Genomic DNA, 21,668 nt, shown 5'->3' on the forward strand with positions numbered 1-21,668 from the left:
GGAGCAGTTTTAAAATAAAAGAAATTGGATTCGATGTTAGGGGAAATTCTGTACTCAGCGGGTGATGAGGCCCTGGCACAGGTTGCCCAGAGAAGCTGTGACTTCCCCATCCCTGGAAGTGTTCAAGGCCAGGCTGGACAAGGCTTGGAGCAACCTGGGATAGAAGAGTGTGTCCTGGCCCATGGCAGGGGGTTGGAACAAGAGGATCTCTGAGGTCCTTTCCAACTCCAACCATTGCAAGATTCTGTGATTCTATAATTCTACCAACTCGAAGTAGCATTTGATAAATACTTGATTGTCTAATTGATACTTGATAGTACTTGATTTTGAAATCTATCCTGATCCTTTTACTCTCCTGGCTATAGCATTGTTGATATGCAAAACAGGTAAAGTGAGCTTTACTACAAGACCATCATGTCCATGTATGAGTACAGAGCCCTTCTCCAGGCTCTACATTTGGGCATGTTGAACTTGTCTTCATGTTTAAATATCAGAAGACTTCAGGGAACCCACTTGGTATTCAAGTCAGGAAGGGAATGAGAACTGGAGCAGGAGTGTAGATTTTTGTGTTTGTAGTGCAAGCACAACAGCTCATGGAGCTGTCCTATAACAGCACATCATCAATGGCCTTGCAGTCTGGAGAGGAGGGAAGAGATAGAAAGTATTTTTCCAAAAGACAAGGCAAAGGAGCAGATAAAGATGTGGGAGAAGAGCATAATCACAGAAACCCTGAGCAACTGGACTTTGAGAACAGCTTATGGTATGGGAGCTAGTTATCATGACAGGAGAGAAGAGCCATCAGTTCCATGCAGTTGTATCAATCCCACTAAATTTTCCATGGAAATGATGCCATAGTGCTCACTGTGCACCTTGAGGCCAGCACGGCTCCTTGAATATTAAATTGCCCTCCCCAAAGTAACACACTGGGTAATAACTAATTTTGCAAATCCCAGTTCCTACGCAGAGAAAACACTAACAAAAGGACATGTCTGTGAAAAAAAATGCTGGATATAGAAATTAGCAGAGCTGACTGTTGGGTGTGCTCAATTAGGAGTGTATATATGGACTCTTCTAGAAATAGCTTTAGTCACGCTCAGCCCTGCTGCTTGTTCTATACTCCTGCCATACAGAGTAACTAAACACAATCAAAGATGCAAAAAACCTGTGATTTGAAAGTTCTGACATAAACAGTCCCTGAAAAAGAAGAAAACAGAGCACACATTGTCTATGCCATTTGTGAGCCAGTGGATCTAATGGTTCACTTACTTTACAACCTGCTTTGGAATAATTTGGCACATCTCTAATTTTAACAAGCTTCAGTGGGATTAGATAAAATGCAGACTTTGTTTACATCAATTAACACTCAAAGAAGTACAAAAGAACTTGTTAACTGCATTTATGAACAAAAAGTAACTGAGAGTTTGTCTAAACGAAGTTACTGTACGACTTGCTCAGATTGGCACAGTTGTCTCTAAAAGACTAAAAACAAAAACGCAAGAGCTGAGCTGCATTTTCAAAGAGGCAGATGTGTATTTTTAATTAAATTGGGAGATTTAATCAGCATTTGTGATAACTGCATTACCAGGTTTGCATCCATCAAATGCAGAGATGACTGCTTGCCTCCACAGGCCGTGTACACATTCACTGAGTCAAGTGGAAAACCAAAACCATCGCAGCCCAGTTGACAAATACATTGGCCATTGCTGTATCATTATTCCTGTTTCCAATTATTTTACCCCATTGCTGTATTATTATTCCTATTTCCAATTATTTTACCTTGACTGATTATAAGCACATTCTTCTCTACATGTTACAGAGCTGGAAGGAAAATGTGGGTGACATCAAACCCAGCACACACCATTCTCAGAGACAATAAATGGACATGCATAGCTCATAAAAGGTTTTAAAATAGTAATTATAATAATAAAGATACAGTGAGGGAATGAAAAAGCAGGTAGAAGGAAGAGTTGGAAAAGTGAGACAAGGAGAAAAATGCACTATGAAATATGAAGTTTATATCAGCTAAAACTTCTGAAAGGTTCAGGCTTTTTTGGTCATAAACATCTTGCCCTATACATCACATCTTTTTCATAGATCTGTGTGTTCAAAATTCTAAATAACACAAGAGGCACCTTCAGAAGTTGCTGATTGTTTTTTAATCCCTCAGCATCAGCATCAGCATCAATTCTAAGGAAGCTTGTTGTTCCCTGCTCACGTAGGGTGCAATGGCACCACCATCTTTCCCATCTTTTCCAATTATTAGCTCAGGGGTTCATAAAATGATACTGTCACCTGTTCTTAGCTACATTTTCTGGGTAGCCAAGAGACCTGGACACTACAAACATATTTTTGGTACTCCAGTGACATATCCTTTTAAATAGAAGTGATGCCCCAAATCAACAGAGTTGAGCTGCTCTCACACACTGTCACCAGTGAGAGCACTGGTTGGTCAGGGGTGTGTTTCCAGCCTTGACATACTGCAACTTCTCCCTCCTAATAAGAAAAAATTAACTCTTACAATCTAATAACAAGTGTGCTACCATACTAACAGCAAAATGTAGCTGGGACAGCCTGGTGTGCTCGAGCACCATGGATCAGAGGTCTAGTGAGCTGCAACAACAAATAGACTCAATTTTTTCAAAGGATTCTGTGTTCCTAAACTTGCAATGGCACAGAGCAGAGTGGCATTAACAAAGCCTAAACAGACAAGGAAAAGCAAGGATACAGTCTTTAATTAATGGAGTCACACTTGCTGTGTCACAAACATCATACCTTAAAGTAGCAATATTAAGAAAAAAAACTTAATTATCTTTCATGGAAATAGAAGAATGAGAATTCAAGAGTAAGAAGGATGAGACAACATCAAATGTAGCTCAGGCACAACTGATTTTTTCAAATTTTTGTTTGTTTGTTTTTTAATAAAAAGTAAGGAGTGAAAACTTAGCAAAGTAACAGGAAGGAAAATGTGCCTCTAAGATGAAGAAAAACAGACTATGATAAGAGGTATGTAAATTCAAAAAAAATCTTCGAACTTTTGAGCATACTTTTGGCATTACCAGTATCACAGTTTAAAGTATTATGAGTATCACACGGACCAACAAACATGCCGGGAAGTGCAATCTCTTTTTCTACTACCTCCCTACAAGTGGTAGTTGCTGACACCATGGCAGCCCAAGCACACAGCCATGCATACACTTAATATTCCATTCATTAAGTTCACAGAGGCTACCTGCTATAGCCTATAAGTATTAACATAGATATCTGGCTATGTCAGAGAAACCTGACTCCCAAATCCTCTAAACAAGATCAGCTCGAAATGCAGAATATCACAGCACATATAGATTAATTCCTGATAGGTATCCAATCCCTGGACAATCTAATAGCAGCTTATCATTGATTGCATGCTACACAACAATTTAGGCTTTGTTTTCCATTAGTAAACACCTCAAATTACATGATAGGGAAAAAAAGTTCCCTAGATACAAGCATTAAATATTTATCAACCTTATGTCTGCTCAGTCACCACTCCTCTAAGAAAGTCCATTAATTAAATACTTTAGAAACGATTAAAACACTTCTTTAGAACTTATTGGCACCTGTTAATTCACTGACCCTACAAGGCTATGGCAGCAAATGTCTCGTTTGATTGCTTCTCTGACCAATAAATCAGCAGCTTAAAGACAAAGGAGACATGATGCAACTTCATGTACACAACATTGCCTTAAAACACAAAAGCCAGTATCTAGAGGCAGAGAAACAGAACATTTATGGAGACAGGGCAGCACAAATAATCTATTTAACCTAATCTTTTAATTACAGGAAACATCTCGTAGCAAGACATACAAGAGCAATGAAATGACCCAGAGCTAGAAATCAAGATGATATATTTGTGCATGTGAAAGTAACACCAGCAGAATTCATAAAAGAAAACCTCCTTGGGCATTATTATCTTTCCATCAGGATATACTGTCATCACATTGAGAACAGGAGGAAAAAATGACTTAAAATATGTTATTAATTTTTTTTTAAATGTAAGATAGAGTGGAAAGGAAAAAGAAAACAATAGAGGTGAGAAAGGTAAAATGGGAGGGGGGCTGGGGGGGTGGAGGTCGGTATGCAGGTGAAAAGAAATCTCTGTTTGAATAAAAAAAGGAGCATCTTAGGAGTGGGGAGAGTTAAACATTAAGGGACAGACCCTATTATCTTGCCACAGCACAGCACCTACTCTTCTGCAGAAGCTGCAATGATTTTGGTGTCATTATTTACTCAGTAACAAACTATTCAACAGAGAGGGGGGTTCAAATCTGGCCCTGCTTGGGCAGTATGCAAATCTTCTCCCACTCCTCTGCAAGCCTTTCAGGATAGCTGGCAGAGAGTCCCCTGAAGAGTCCTGGCAATGCCACACTCTGCGGTGGGAAACGAGCATCTTGCAAAGAACCCCTGAGATCCTCCTACCCCCTCAAATCTGCGCGAGTGGAGAAGTGTTGCCTGGAAGGGGGAGCGAGACAGAGCGTGTGTGTGCGGGAGAGGAGCGAAAATAATGCTTGTAATTATAAAAGAGTCCTGAAATACCAGGAGATGGAGACTATAATTGATCCTAAAATAATAAATTGGACATTCCTTGCTGTATATAATGTTTTCTCCTTTCCCATTTGCGATATTCTGACCCACTGTTCCGATCCCTTACCTTGCTACACTGAAGTTATTATGGAATATTTGAAAAAATTGGCTTCCCTGCCTTTGATCTCTACTATTGGATTACATTCTTCCTACTCCCTTTACACAGTTCTTCACTCCCACGTTCATTTTCCCCATTTCTTTGTTTACATTCAATTTTACCATATTTCTTCACACTTTTCTACACGGATAAAGTCTATGTTATGTTCCAACACACATTACTCTCTCTTATTCCTTACTTTGCACTTTTTAACTGATCATGTAGAATATTTGTTTCCAGAATGACAACAATAAAAAAAAGAAGAAAAATACAAAAAAAAATGTATTCAGTGCTGAGAATGTGTTCCTTTTCACTCCAACTGCAGCCCTAACTGAATTGTACTGCTATTGTTTTCCAACAGAACTTGCATTTCCAAACTTGGGAATTCCCATCAGTCTGTCTGACAGAATTTTCCTGTTTTTTCTCAGAAGGTGTGCATTTTTCAAATGCCAGTAACATACCACTGCAGAATTTCCCAGGAGTAACAGCTTGGTTTGCGGGACTCTTATTCAAAAGACTTACTTCCAAAAGAGTCATTTGAAACAGAAGAATCAAAACTGATTATTTACATTCTATAAATCAAAACAAAACTACAACCAATGCATTTCAAAATATTGCTATAATTATTTTCTACAGGCTGATAAATTGCTGGACATACTTTCTACAGTACTGGTTGGCAATTCTTTGAGCACTAAGCACAATGTTTATTTAATTTTAGATTGCGAGTATAATTATTAAAAGTGTGATTCCAAATCATTAAAAAAACATACAAGAGGGAAAAAAACCCCAACAAACTCAACAAATGGGTGGGCATATTTCAGCTCCATTACAGCATTTTTAAAATCCTGCCTGTGTTCAGGTATATGTTTTATTGAAAGGTGTATGTCCCAGGGTGTAACTGGTTAACTCTACCCCAGAGAATGGAGGAGTCCAGCCCCAGAAGGGACAGAGCATCTCAAGTCAAGCAGCAAAGCTTAAGGCCACAGCAGTATCCATCCACTATTTGGGGTTAAGAAGCTGAAAAGCTCAGGAAATCTCTCTCTACAATCCTGACTCCATTCTCTGAATTATTACAATGACAGAGATGTAAAAATATTTTTCCCCCACTTATCTTGACATGTTTAGAAGTGTCTTATACAAAAAGAAAGGGAAGAAAAATGGAATTAAATGTATTTTTTTATTTATAATCTGTGCACCATGACCCTTCTTTCTCCTACAGTAGATATTGTAATGTGCAGAGAGTCATAACACAGCATTCAAAGTATGGAGAAACCCAATCTTTGACTCCCACATTCACACCCAAAAATTTCCTTTTGTGGACTCTCAAACACAGGGCTCATACAGAGAGAAACATAAGCATGGTACAATTTATACTTTCACAAAGCTGTAAGATCTACCCTTGGTGTAAATAAGGAGAGTGAAATTAGTGTATTGGCATCAATGGAGGAAGGTCTTGTAACCCTCAGTCAAAATCTAATGTGTATAATCTATAAACAGGTAATCCTGTACTGTGAAAAATATGGATGGACTGGGAATGGACTCTGCTACCATAACTCAAAAAGACCCCCAAATAATCAAACAAAAAAACAGTCAATCCATCATATATTAAGTACTGCAGGGTGGGATATTGAAATAGATATTTGTTCTTTCAATCTCTTGCTCTATGACAACTGCTTTGTTTTCTCCTTTTAACTTCACCACGCATTAACAATGTTTCTGAATTAATTCATCTCTGACAGCATAGGATTCAAAAATATTCAATTTTAATTGTTTTTCAGCAGTAGTAGTGGTCAAAACACAAGTCTGCTTAGTCTGCTTGAGAGTTGGGCATTTGGTGGTAACAGGTTATTTCAACAGCTCGGGGTAAAAATCGTATCATTCACTGAACTCGGCAGTATCAGTGCAATTCATCTCAGTCCCTACCAGATGACATGTTCAATGGAATATGTAAAGTATGCCTCCACCTAGTGATGACTATGTACAAATAATAAAAAATAATAATAATTCTTATTACTTGAAAGAATCATAGTAATTGGCTCTCATTTCCCTAAATTAAAATGCACTCTCATGCAAATATTTACTTACACAAATGCACATTTTCCCTCCTGAAAAATTAGTTTAAAGCTCAACCTCTGAATCTTTACTTGGAAACTCTGACTAGGAGGGAAACACATTCTAGGTTTTAAGTATGTTAAAATTTTAAATAATGCTACATTTGTAACAATCATAATTATTATCAGCACAAAAGTAAAAAAAAAAGGAGGGTGGCTGATGTGTTGTGAATTTTAAGTGTTAAAATCGTCTGAAATTTTAAGTTCAATACTCTGTTTCTAAAAGAAATGGTGAGAAAACCACATGTCCCCTGTGCAACTTTGTTTGCCAAAGAAAATGTTTGCTAAACTTCTTGGATTTCCGTGTTTTGCAGATGCAATTGTATCTGTAATGCCATAAAATTCCTAGGAATTTATTTAGCCCAAATAAGAGAAAAGATTATGAAAGGAAAAAGTGAAATGAAGAAATCGCCCACACACAAATAATAAAATCACCTAATATTTAAAAAAAAACAAAACAAAAATAAATCCCAACACTCTAGAATTCAAGAAATTCAGCCTCAACTCAAGCTCAAATTTTTAACAACTCACATAGTCTCTATAAAAATACTTTATAAGTGGGATCAATTGGAGGCACATCCTCAAAATCAATAAACTCGAGGAGGAGGTTTGAAAAGTCAGTGCCCCTTGTGGTAACCCGTTCTTGTGGGGTTTCCTTTCATTTGTACCATCTGGGAACTACCTTAAATGTCTTCTCAGGCTCACTAGATCTGCATTACCATTTCAAAAAGTCTCCCCATCCCATTAGTGGTCCATGAATCACAGTTTTGGAATTTCTGCTCTGCTGAACACCAGAGGTGTAGCATCTAAAAGAGAGAGCAGGGTGCTGTTTCCATTTCTCCCCTTGCATTTAAATTGCCTCTCATTGTTCATTTAACACCTTGAATCGTCCAAAATCATCCTTTCCCCAAAGAAATCACTCCTACATAAAAACCATGGATACCAAGGATCTTCTCTGATATCCCAGCACACACAAATTCAGAGAGAGGACAGCCAAGGTTCCCCGTGCCCAGCCAGTATCAAATATCTGCCTCAGTCATTAAAGAGAAAAAAAAAATGGAGTCAAGTGACTTCGCCAAGATTTTTAAAAATGTATTGGCTGAATACAGAAATACCAGCATCAAACATGTAAACAAGTCAGATTTGATTATCTCTGAGTGAGTTCATTTAAGATTCTTTTTTCTCTTTGTTTTTTTTTTTTCTTTCCATGAGTTTGATAAATTAAGGGAACGTGTGCAAAGTTTGGGCATGTATCAAGGCACTTTAAAAAAAATATTAACTTACATTAACGAGTTGAAAAAAGCATGCAAAAATCATAATGCTTTTAAATTAATGTCACTGTTTTCACTCAGGAGAAGCACTAGACCGTAAAATACTAAAGAATCAGGAAATCCAGGCTCCTTTCACATTTCTACATTTTCCTTTCAGCTATGGATTGCCAGGACTAAGAAAGTACCATTTTCCTCATACTATGAGTGCACAAACCACAGCACCAAGGCCTTACTCATATCAGAGGGGTTTCATCAAGTTCACCACTCTGGCTATCTATAGCAATAATTCTCATTACGTGCTTTATCTTGAGCCAACTTGTCCTTATAAAGCTATTTACCTTTCCTATCAGCTCATCAGGAGATAATCATCATTTTAACACATGAAACTACTACCACGTGTATAATTTAGAGAACACAGGTTTATGGAAGCATTATTTCTAGGAAGGAGGGAAGGAGGGAGAGAGGGAGGGAGGGAGGGAGGGAAGGAGGGAGGGAGGGAAGGAAGGAGGGAGGGAAGGAAGAAGGGAGGGAGGGGAGGGAGGGAAGGAAGGAGGGAGGAAAGGAAAAGAAAGAAACCAAAAATATATTATTTCATTCATCAGCCAGCTACAATAAATGTCAATTATAGAATGGTTTGGGTTGGAAGGGATTTCAAAAGGCCACCTACTCCAACTCCGCTGCCATGGGCAGGGACATTAATTAATTAATTGCATGAACTGCTCTGCCAGGCACCTATTCTGGCTGAAAGATGCTGAAAAAATGCTCAGTGTCGTGATAGTGGGCACAGAGTGACCTGCACCTTGTTCTCTGCAGAGCTGGTGGTCCATGGGGAAGGGCAGAGCCCTGGTGGCACTGGGCACAGCCTGGCCAGCCCTGGCTGCCTCCACTGCTCGCATCCCTTCCCGCATCCCTGCCCATCCGTTCCCGCATCCCTGCTCCGCGCTGCCCGCCCCGCCGGCTCGTGCGCTGCCCACGAGATGGCAGCAATATGTTTATGAATAATGCAGCAAGAGGCTGCAGCCCACTGCCATTTCGAGCTGCAAAGCGCCGCTCGCTTCCTCAGCTGTAAAACAAAATAATATCACAGCCCCCCAACTACCCAACCCTCCGTGAATTCAGCTGAAAAACAATGGGAAAAACAAGCGGCTCTGCCGCCTGGATTGCTGTCTCCTAAGGATCGGCGTTAGCCGAGGCACGAGGTGCTTCCGCTGCCACTCACAGATTTGCCCAGGTCCTTGTGCTCAGCCGTGCTCCTGTCCCTGACAAAATTATGTCACACGCACATTAAGCATTAACTGCTGCTGTGTTTTACTCCTGCAATGAGGAAAATGCCTGTGGCTTGAAATAAATATTTTCTTTTCTGATGGACAAATAACATCTGCACTTCTGAAAGCTGCAGTGTGGCTGTCACAGGATAAGTAATTCATATAATTTCTTAGGAAGCACATGTGTACGAGCACACTCAGACCTATCACAGTCACTCACAGATCAGCACCAGCATCCAGCAAAAGATGGGCTCTTAAAAAAGTGTGGTGAGCTATTATAATAATTATTTTTAGCAGACAGATGTCTATGGACACATGATGACAGATAAGGGGAATATGGATGTAAGTATTTTAAATCAGGCTGAGCTTCACAGGAAATTGGGGCTTGTTTTTCAATTGGATTTTGGAGTTCTCTGGGACTTAGTGAGACCCCAGGCTCTGGTGGGTTATAGGAGCTCGTTGCCCTGATGTGTCGTGGTCTGCAGTGGGTACCACAGCTGAGGGGATGTGCAGTGCCACAGGCAGCATCACCACAGCACCCTGCCCAGAGCAGCTCTTGCTCCAGCCAGACTTTCAAGCCTTTCCAAGACCTCCATGAGTTTTTCTACTTACACTTCTCAAGAGATTTTTTCTCATTTTTTTTGTTATAGACAATAATTGGAAAAAAAAAAAAGAAACTGACTAAGGTCATATTAAACCACAAATCAACCTAAGTTTTGCTGAGAATTTCAAATCTTCCTTCAAGAAGCCATATATGACAAAAATGCTGCTTATTGGGACTGCGCTCCACTGTTTCTGAAAAATAATGCCTTTTTGACATTATTTTTAAAATAGTGATTTTTAAATTCTTTTAAAATATTAATTAAAATTACTGCTGTCCTAGTTTTGTAGCCACAAAATACACAAGGCCTTTCTGCCATAACTAATTGTTTTGTGTTATCCCAAAGCAGACACAGGAACCACGGAAAGTAAGAGAAATGGATTAACTATAATTTTGTGGCAGCTTTACCTTAACTCCTCAATTCGTCAATGTTATGAAAAAAGTTGCTATGCCTTGAAACTCTTGAAATTCCATTACAGAGATTAAATAGAGAGAGAGGGTCTTCGAAATTCTAATACAGAGGTTGTAGATTCCATTTCCCAAACCCTTCAAATGCACACTGTTGTCAGTCTGTCAGAAACTTTATCTATGTTCAAACATGTTAGTACATATTATAAAAAAATTTATCATTTTCTATAAGGTGTCTTATATGTATGAAATCCAAGGTCTTACTCTCTGTGTGTTCCTGTCCTTGGGAGTAAAACTTTTCTGTCATTACTTGCAATGACATGAGTCCCTTTCTCAATCACACACTTTTTGGGGGGAAAATTCCAGACATTCCTTAGAATGTGGACGACATCAAGAATTTTTGTTCCATGTTTGCAGAGCAACCTGAATTTCAGTTCATTTTCCATATACTCTCTTTGGGCTAGTATGAATAACATCAACCTAGGGGTGAAACACTGGTGAGGGAAGGCAAACACACTTGTAGGCCCAAGATGGTCAAAGCCCAACCATTGTTCACCCAACACTTCTGAAACAAGGGTGGAAATGCATATTTCATAACTTATATGAGTGCCCCAGTTACCAGGCTCTTGCTTATTCTGGATTAGGTGAGAATAGTTTGCTTTCTCAGTGCTTCTGCCTCTGTGCTCTTTAATAAGCAGGGACACCTCAACATCACCTTTGGTCTCAAGAGCTGCTTGAGATGTTTACTATCAACACAGGTAAAGTGATTACAATGAAATCTGCCTTTTTCATACCAAAAAAATAAATCAAATAATAAAAAAATAAAATTACCAAGGATTCTCTTTATTACCTTAAAAGGTCATACTAAAGTCTTCTGAAAGGAATTATACAATGTTTAAAATTCATGTTGTATACAATTTTCTACTTTCTGCAAAACTTTCCCCATAATCAAGGAAGTTTTTCTTCTTACACTATGTACTCTTCTCTTAGTTTTCTGTTTTAATCACCAATAAAAAATCAGCATACAAATACACAATGAGAACATATCTCTACAGCCATTACTTGGGTAAAATCCTGCCTGATTTTGCATATAAAGACCACAAGAGCTACAGCAGCAGATTCCAAAAGCTAAAGGTTGTGATCTGCATGCTTGAGACCTCAGAAACTCTGGAGACATGAGCAAGGCAATAAACTAAAGAAAGTTTGTGTTTTAAAAGAAATTAAAAGATAATCGAATAATGAATAAAGAACCTATTTTTCAACAGAAGTAAATTGGAAGTGATTCCAAAAATGATGACAGAACTACACTATCATAAAAGTAGAATCAGAGTCAGGTCCCAGAATCCTGAAAGCAATGTAATGTTGTCTGCAATTTAAAATGTTGACCATTTATGGCTCTAAATCTGCATTTTGTATATATTTCTGCAAAATACATTAAATCTTATGTGGCATTCAAAATGGAAGAAATTAAGAATAAAGAAAACTGAATTTTAAAAAATTCATTGACAGGTTTCTTAGATTTATGTTACAAAAGATGATAGCAGATATATGGAGAGGTCAGGAGATTTTCTTTACCCATTGATAAGATTTTACTGGATATTTTGACAGAAGCTTTGCTAATAAAGTCATTAAGACAGAAGAGAAAACTAGAAACACAATTGAGAGACCATTCCACAATGTTGTGTTCAAGATCTCCCACTTACACCAATAAAAACAGAGTACTCATGTAAAAATCACATAATGATTAGGGTTGCAAAGGACCTCAAAGATGATGTTATTCCACCCTCCTGCCATGGCAGGGACAACTTCCACTAGCCCAGGTGGCTCCAAGCCCTATCCAACCTGGCCTTGGACGCTTCCAGGGACGGGGCAGCCACAGCATCTCTGGGCAGCCTATGCCAGGGCCTGCCCACCCTCACAGGGAAGAATTTCTTCCCAATATTCCACCTGTCCCTGCCCTCTGTCAGTGTGAAGCCATTCCCACTTGTTCTGTCACTCCATGCCCTGCCAAAAGTCCTTCTCCAGCTCTCTTGGAGCCCCTTTAAGCTCTGGAAGGGGGTCTCAGTCTTCCCAGAGCTTTCTCCTCTCCAGGTGAACATCCCCAGCTCTCCCAGCCTGGCTCCAGAGCTCTTGGATCATCTCCATGGCCTGCTCTGAACTTGCTCCCCCACGTCCAAGTCCTTAAGTTGGGCACCCCAGAGCTGGACCCAGCGCTCAAGGTGAGCAAAGCAGAGGAGGAAAACCACCTCCCTTGACCTTGTTGGCCACAATTCTTTTGAAGATGATGAAGGCAATTTCTTGAGCTTTTTTTTAATAACTAATTCTAAGTTTATTATTAAAAGTACCCCTGACTGACACCACCTAATAACTGTGTGATGTGGCTGTCTTTTAATTAGCCAACAATATATTCACGTTCCTGGGATCAAAATTAAACCCTAATCATTGCAGTAATTTCCAGAAGGAAAAAAAAAATCTGTGCATGTGTTTTAAAATCACAAGTCCATCTAATTTGTAGCTAATTCCAAGCCAGCAGAGGTTTCTGCACATCTCATTGGTTCTGCAGGGAAGATCCCTCCCAAACTCAGGAAATGGCACTTTCTCCAGGGCAGGTTTAGGGGTATGATATGGACCACCAGAAGATTCACATCCATGACTGCAAGGTGTTTTTTTCAAACATGCCTCATCTATGCAGCTTTTGCATTTAAAAGCATACAAAGAAATTTAAATACCAATCCCAACCCAAGCCCCTCCACATTGCACACTCAGTGCTTCCTCTAGAGAGATCATGGAAACAAAAGTGATCCTTCCCATGGCAAAAAGCTCTGACTTAAACCACTCCTGGGAGGCATCCAGATACTATCCTGATCCTACAGAATGTAGAACAAAATAGCTTATCACTCAGATTATGTGCTCGGACAGAGCTGGATAGGTTCAAGGACAAGGGAGTTACCTCAGATCAGTGCCATAAATGTTATAAATGAAACAGCTGCAAGATAAATTCTTTCACATTACACATAGGTGCAGTTGTGCTTTCAGCTGTCTCACTATTGAAATACTGTAGGTCTTACACAGCTTTCTCTGTTTGTAAAATACACTTATACTTCTTAGTCGCACATGAATGAGTAACCCCTTCCAGCTGCAGTGCATTGAAACAAAAAGCAGTATCACACCAGATCTGTGGCAAGAGCCCAGCCACAGAACTCCAGAAATTCTTCATATGAAACCTTCCTAAAAAATGGCCTTGGAAAACTGGGAAAAAATTTCACTAAAGAAACAAAAAAAAATGTCTTTTGGTTAAATAAAAAGTGTTATTAAGAGAACAAAGCAGTTTAACTGATTCATAAATATGTTCCTCATGACCTTTTTTGCACTTTTCACCTCTCTCCTATTTTTCCTTTTCTTTTTTCAATCATCTGAGAGAACTCTTCCAAAACCTCTTCAAGGAAACACAGTCCAACCACACTTTGTGCTAATGAAGCTCCAGAATTACAAATCCAGAGACTGAGAGTATTTATTCTGCAGTGCCTGGGATGAATTTGAAATTAAAAGACTGGTTGATTTAGAGTAGAGGTTGAGTAAAACAGGAAAGAGTAAGATCCAGTTGAAGTGTTTACCAGAGGAGAAAACATGAAATATTGGGAAAAATCTGCAAATTAGCCCAGTTACTGGTGTCTTAACAGTCATATCAGTTCTCATTGAAAAGCAGTCCATTAAGTTGTTTTCCTATTTGATAACTCACATCAAAATGCACCTACCCAACATCAAACTAAGCCAAAAAAGGCAAGAGGAGAATGACAGAGTGACATAGGCGCTGTTTCTGTTCCAGTTGCTGGCTGACAACACTGCCATCCCTTAACATGGTTTTATTTAGTTATTACAACCATCTCTCTGTAAATGACACTTAGGATTATTTAAGATTATGTTGTAATCCTTTTAATCCTCAGTGCTTTAAATTTCAGGCTAAACACCAAAGAGCAAACTAGCACTTAGCAGAAATATTTAAAGCATGTGATTTGAACATAAATCTTCTTTTATTCACCACTCCTCCGATGAAGACCTAGTGTATCATGTCACTCAGCCAGCAAGAACAAACAGCACAGTCTCTCACAGCAAACCGCCACATTTCGCCACATCAGGTGAAGATGTTTCTAACCAGGTCTTTCCCTCAGTGCCAGCTATATCATCAATAGAACAAATGAAGGGAAATCAGAAGGTTATGTATTATAAGATGTGCATATTTTCAGTTTCTATTAAGGAAAAGTTGAGAAAAAATACTCCACGTAATATGTTCATCAAGAACAGAAATAGATTGCCTGCACAAATTGGATAGTGTGAGACAGATCAGACTTATCCTGTTAAATTGGGAGTAGCTCAATTAAAAGGAGGGGAGTAACACTGCTGAAAACCTCATGATCAAGACCAGAAACCCAAATCTTCCTGCCTGAAAATAATTTACTTGCAGTTTCCTCCTTTTTTTTTCTTCCCCTGCATCAATCATAATTCCAATTAGTTTTCTTTATGATACTCGTATGCTCTATCTCCTTGTTACCATCCATTAAATGTCACAGGCTTAGATTTTAAATTCAAGATTTCCTTCTTTTTCTTCAAACCAAAATTTCAATAGTCATTTTCCATTTCTAATCTATAATTCATGAAATTAAATTGAGCACCCTGGCTAAGTCCAACTCAAAATTCTGCATCTACTCCTAATACTACACATTATCAGAGAGCAACCATTGCTCTGTTTTAATCAAGAAAGAAGGAGTTTTTTTAGTCAGAAAGTAATGAAACAAAAGTCCATCAACGCTTTGAAGATATAATCAAACATATTTGTGATCATTTCAGATTTAAGCAGCTGAGGCATTTAACAAATAGCAATGCAACGTGTCTATATTTAGGTCAATTTAAAAAAAATAAAGAAATATTTAAAAAAATCACCCACGTTCTTTTCATGTGAACAAATCTATGAATAAGTAGATATATATTATCAATCTAATTCCCACCCACTAGGAGTAAGTAGATCATCTGAAGTGTTGCCTGAAATATTCCGCATCCAGGTACAAACTGACCTCTCCGCTTTCGAACTCGCCTTGGATTCCCTCCAGACTATCTCACAAATCTTCTCTCTCTCTCTCTCTCTCTCTCTCTAGTCCCCTTCCCACTCTATCTGCTCATGTAGCACCAGTCTCATTCAGTCCCTTCCTCTCCCAAAATGTCACCACTACTGGTGCCAAAGCCTTCTCCTCTTTCGCTCTTACCATCTGGCATAATCTTCTTGTAGCTCTCTGTCTAAACAATGCTCCATCCCTTTTCAAAATGTGTCTTAACATATGTCCTTCCTCCCATGCTTTTACTTCTTAATGTCTCTCCCACTCACTTATTGGCTTGATGAAGACACATTTTAATGGGTTCAAGCAGTAGTGCATGAGTTTCCTTTCTCACATTATTCTGATTCAGTGGAGTTACACCTCACACAAACAGAAGTGAGAAGAAAATGCATTGCAGATCCCTCGTACCACCAGCTTGGTAAACCAATAGCAGAGCTTCGTTTGTCTTTACACTGGAAATGTATTAGCTGCAGTGAATCACCTCTCTGATATGCATTTCCAAACAGGAATTTTGCTTACTGCAAAATGAGAAACAAACCCTAGAAGCTCAGAAGACCTGTCAGGGTGCTCAGGGGGTTGCAGGAGTGAAGGCTAAGGTTATACTTAATCACATTCCAAGTGAAAAAGCTGAAGATTGACAGCAAAACCAAAATATTTATTCTAAAAATACCTAGGAAATGACAAAGCTCCACATGTTGTCTCAAGACAACCTGAAGGATGTGGGGGGTATAGAAGCATAAGTCTCACTGTCTTGGAGAAGAGAAATATTTCTAAATATTGCATGTGCTTTAGAAAGATGTCTAGAAAAATAAACCTGAAAAAGGCTCTGTAACACCCAGTTGACCCAAAGAGGTTTCTTTTCAAGAAACCACATACAGACCCTCAGGGGTTTCTTTTACGTGTAGTGGGATTTTTTTCTAAAACACAAAACCCAAATGGAGTTAGTTCCTCCAGTATGTTTCCTTGGTGATGATGCCAAAGGACTATCTGGTAACTAACCATATCTTGACCCTAACATGCTCTCTTCTGCATATTTCCCCCCTTTATTGCCTGTCCTGTTAAAAAATTTCAGTGTTAGAACTGAACAGTGTTCATAGAAAACAATAATTTGATGTGGCTTGATGCAACAATTAGTGCAATAGGAAAAACAATTAACTAATATTCAAAAGAGCTGGACTATGTCCAAGATCTGAAGATGTTGCAATAAACAATTTTGTCCTCTAGATCTGGAATGTTAACCTCACAGTAATACTTTCCTCCTCCTCTCATCGTCTTGGGCCTTGATCCTCCCTTTCATTTCAATGGGATTTAGATGAAGGAATCAAATAATATTATTTTCCATCAATGAAGAACAGGCCTATGAGAAATACAAGTCCTTCTATGCTGGCCCTGACAGAGGCAAGCTTTTAAATTCCTCCCCTCCCCTGGCAGAAGTGAACCTGGGTCATCACCATCTGAGGACCCTGAACAGCAATAAAAATAAACAGAGCAACCACAGTGCGTTGGAGCAATGCTTGTATAAGCAGCTTGAAGAAGTTGTGTTTATGGAAGTCCTTTAGGTCAAGATTCTAGGCCTGAACCCAAAGCAATTACCTACTAAGTTTTAAAAACAAATTGAATATAGAGCATTAATCAATAAATCAACAGGTTCTCAAGTGTTTAGGAGACTCAATCATCAGAAATCCTTCTCTTAGGAAAATAGTAAACTGATGCTGAATAAAGTGTTACACTCCTGTACTGGTAAGAAAAATGCTGCATTAAATCAGACTTTAGCTATTAAAACCAAGGAAATAAAACCTACTTCTAAACAGAGTTCACCACTCAAATGAGCAATGGAATACTTTGCCTCTTACCTGAAAGACATTCTTTCTGCTGGATTTCTCTGAGGTCCACTCAATGTGAGCACCACACAAATCCACACACTCAGGTTTATATCCCGGTTTCTGAAAAGAAAAAGGAATAAAAAATATCAACCATGAATATGACCTGACTTTTAAAAAATGGGGACAATTATCAGATAAAACAAGAATAGAACAAGTTCCAGTGACTGGTTGTTGTAACACAGCTGCTGGTATTACTGAAAAGAGTTCATTATTCCTTCGTATTATTAAATAACCACTCCTGAAGTGGCTTAACTCAGAAATAAGGCTCTTATAGTAGATACAGAACTTAATTTAAAAATAGTTAAAAAAACATTGTAATATAACATATAGCAGATCAAAATACAAATGCATACACATTGACCAGCTATTTTCAATGCTTCCTTCCCCAAACCTCTTAGAAAGCCATTGAGTTTAAAAGAAAAATTTTGTGGGTTTTCCAAATGCAAATTTAAACTGATGCAACTGGAAAGGACAAAAATTAGACAGGAACATACATTGTATCTCTAAGACAAGCTATCTCCTTTCTCCAAATAAATTACCATTTCTAGCTCCTAAAAAAAGAAAAGGCTTCGAGGGCATGTGTGACACCCAGAAAGAGCTCAACACGAGGGCTGATACTTCTCAGTGTCAGTCCACGTGTCCCAGGGTGACACAGCTCTGCCTCCCCAGCTCCTCCATATGGATGTAAGTAATTCAAAGAGCAGATTTGTTTGCCTGTATCATTTACATTGCTGGGAGTTGGTGTAAAGCACAGCAGTCCTCATTTGCCATCGAAGCTCCTTCTCCAGGGACTCTGCCTGTGCAGAAGTTCTGGCAAAGCCCATTCAGTGTTTGCAGATTGGGTTGCTGCACATCCCACCCAACAATAAAAATGCTACTGTTGACAGCACAAAGCAGTAATAAGTCCCTTTTGAATAAGAGACAGAGTAATATCCACATAACATAACTAATCAGCTTGATGCATCTTTTTTTCTCTGCTACTCTTAAACCACAGTTCCCTTAAAAATAGCATTAGTGATACAGAAAACAGACTTAATGGAAGTTAACAGTGGCCAGTCCAGCAACAGCCACAGATTCAGCTTTTCAAAGATAGCTCACTGAATTTCTCTGATGTTGTTATTAAGCACTGAAATATGTGTGTTCTCCAGACTGTCTTTGAGATGGAAGGAAAAGAACCTCTTTAGATTAAAAGAAGCAGAATAAGAGATCTTGGTCAAGTGATTTGCAGGCAGAGTCTGAAAGTTTTCAGAACTGGAGTCATAATTATGTTCTCCATTTTCCAAACCATAAAGCCACGATGGTTCAGATCCACTAAAACTGACAGTCCTGTGTGCTTTTGTTCCTCTTTTTAAATTATTTTTTATTATTATTAATTTTTTTAATAGAAGAAATATGTTGTTCAAAACAGAAGGATGTTCTTGTGGTTAAACCACTGGAAGAACAGAGTTTGGAATTTTTTTTCCCCAACTCTGTCTCAAATTTCCTGCCTGGCCTCTGACAAGAGCTTAGCCTTTCTGATTTTTTAATAACAGATCAAAACTGCAGTATTGAAACTTGATTTTACAAAGATGTTGTGCAATTTAGTCAGCCAGCATTTCCAGGGCAAAAATTGCAAAGTTGGAAAAAAATCCCAAGCACCTGTATAAATATGCAAACAAATGTTCAAATTATGGAAGAAATACATGAATTTGAGTATTCCAGTATTATACTTCTATAAATAGGGCTATGGGGTCTCCTTGGACTAGATCCTCTCCCAGACTTCATGAATGCCCGGGTCTGCACCACACAGGCAGCTCTGCAAACCATCATGAACACACAACACAAGTTTGTCAAAATGGGTAATCCTTTCTTTGAAAAAAAATTACCCAGAAGGATAATTTGAGACTGCAAATACTTTAATAAAGAAGGGCAGCTTTATTCCATCACCAGAAAGAGTTGAGAAATTTTGGAAACACACATTAAGATTAAAAGAAGAGATTAACATGTAGACAAAAACCCCCAGAAATAGATTTTGGTAGTGAGGGTTACTGGGCTACAGAATATTTTCCCCAGGAACACTGTCATGGAACACTGAAGGAACAAAATGTAATGAACAGTCTAGAGAAGTTTTGCAGGAAGATAGAATAGTGAAGTCTATAGGATTTTATCATCTCTAATTTCTATGATCATGCAAAAATACATGTAAGAGCAGAAGTTGGACTCTTCCATGCACTCAGTGCACACAGAGTTTAATTTTGTTGCTGTTGCAGTACTGTGCAGTTTGTTTACAGCTCGGATTTTATAATAAGTAGAAGTACAAGCATGTGCATCTGCCTTTGCAGAAAGGATGGGACTCAGGCTTGTGGAAAGCTGAACATGCTTCTGCTATGTGCAGTAATTATTTGATTCAGTCTTTTTCTCTAGGGGAAAGAAATATGAATTGAGCAACCTGGTCTAGTAGAAGGGTCCCTGCCCAGAGCAGGAGAGTGAAACAAGATGATCTTTAGGTCCTTTTCAACCCAAACTATTCTGTGATAACTTCTCTTTTGTAGAATTTATAAATTCTGAGCGCAGCAGGATATCAGATGTCTGGGACCACCATGGGAGACTCATGGGTATGGATTAGAATGTGAAGCTTCTCATGAAAACTACATGCACAACGATTCAGATCCATCAAGGCTGAAACTGTCCATCACCTTCTGCTGCACACCTGGGGGGCTCCATGCAGTGGGAAGCCCCACTTAAATCCATCAGAACACAAGGAAAACTGCCTAGAAATTCATTCTGGCCTAAATAATGTCCTTTTGCGTCGCTGGCTTCCCAGTTCATGCATCACCCAGGGTCACTGGGAGAGAGTAAGTTGAGGGGACTGGAAAGCCTGAGTACTCCATGTCCTTGCTTTGTGTTTTGCAGTCAGAGCAATTATGTTATATCAGTGTTGTTGGAGGGGGTTATGCTGTAAATTGATACAAGTGTCTGCTACGATGAAATCTTCTTAAACATGAATATGGATTTCAGTAGCATTTTCACTTGCTAAATTACTTTGCAGATGGGCTAATAACCTGAGGTTAAAATAACCTCTGTTGCATAAACTATCTCAGGGAATATATAGACTCCTTTTCCTTGGTCAGAAAAAACATCTGATAAAAGAATTTAATGTTGGTAAGGAGGAATGGAGCTGTGAGTCATTTAGATCACAATGTCTTTAATTTAAAATAAAAAGCAAGTCATATTCATGAGAATGCTAAGAAAAAGTGTATCAAAGCCAGGACCACAAATGATCAAGGTAGCAGCAAAAGCTAAAGGTTTAGTTACACAGGATGCAAACTTGTCTTCAGTTGTGTTTGTAAACAATCTCATTTTCTGATCTTTCCTCTGTGTGCTTCAATTGTTGTGCTCTATTGCTAATCAAAACACCAAATATTGTCACCAGCTTCACCAAAAAGCAAAGAAGTGGATCCCAGTCTTCTCCACAGAAATCAACAGTCCTAAATCTATAATCCTACAATGGAGCAACAAAAACTCCTTTTAGTTTTTGCTAATCCTTTGCATTAGGATATTATTAAAGATTTGGGCAAATATAATTTTAAATCACCTCTAATATATTCCTACCATGGTAAAAATAGATATTAAAGGTGCTCTCATTTTCCCCTCTCCTGTTCCCTTTGTTTTGGGAAATATCATTACTCTTATAATGATGTTGTCTTAGTTTAAATTTTTGCTTAATGTACAGTATTTAATAATTAATGAATTAATATCTTTAGACTACAAAGGAACTTTAGTATTTTTGTTAAGTCACATAATGATCCTGCTAATGATAAAAGTGCATTGTTATAAGTCATACTATTGTGAATGAACATCCCCTCTCTGACATTAGTTAATTAATGGTTGAGTTTCCCATTTTCCAAAGTAAACTACAACTGGAAAAATAGAATAAAATCAGTAAATAAATGATTTCTAATGAGTCCTTTTTGCATTATTTCCTTTCTGCTATCAAAATTTTATCTGGTTAAATGGTTTACAAAGGAAATAAGCATTGCATTTACGTTATCAGATGAGATCAAGATGCCGGTTTAGCTTTTTTGATGTGTAAAATTTGGGTTGAGGAAACTGGGTTATAAGATTTTGCATGCTGACATCTCTTGTTGTTTTCAAGCTTTACCCAATTTGTTTATTTACTGTTGCCTATACGCAACCGACAGAAAATGCAACTTTAACAGATTTTTCTCACCTAATGAACATTGAGTTCACTACCCCAGTGTTCAGATCCAGCATGGAATAAAATAAAAAAACCACCACACTTTCATTTTTTCCCCCCAGAATGA

General features: G+C 38.5%; 1 protein-coding gene across 1 annotated transcript in view; it reads right to left on the minus strand.

Moving 5' to 3' along the window:
• Positions 1–21,668, minus strand: part of ARHGAP15 (Rho GTPase activating protein 15) — a 329,404-nt gene that overhangs the window by 251,508 nt on the left and 56,228 nt on the right. The window contains exon 6 of the mRNA XM_071562294.1: positions 17,335–17,424. Coding sequence (XP_071418395.1) covers positions 17,335–17,424 — 90 coding nt within the window. The remainder of the gene's footprint in view (positions 1–17,334; positions 17,425–21,668) is intronic.

The sequence above is a fragment of the Pithys albifrons genome, chromosome 8 (genome assembly GCF_047495875.1).
Source record: "Pithys albifrons albifrons isolate INPA30051 chromosome 8, PitAlb_v1, whole genome shotgun sequence".
Taxonomy (NCBI): domain Eukaryota; kingdom Metazoa; phylum Chordata; class Aves; order Passeriformes; family Thamnophilidae; genus Pithys; species Pithys albifrons.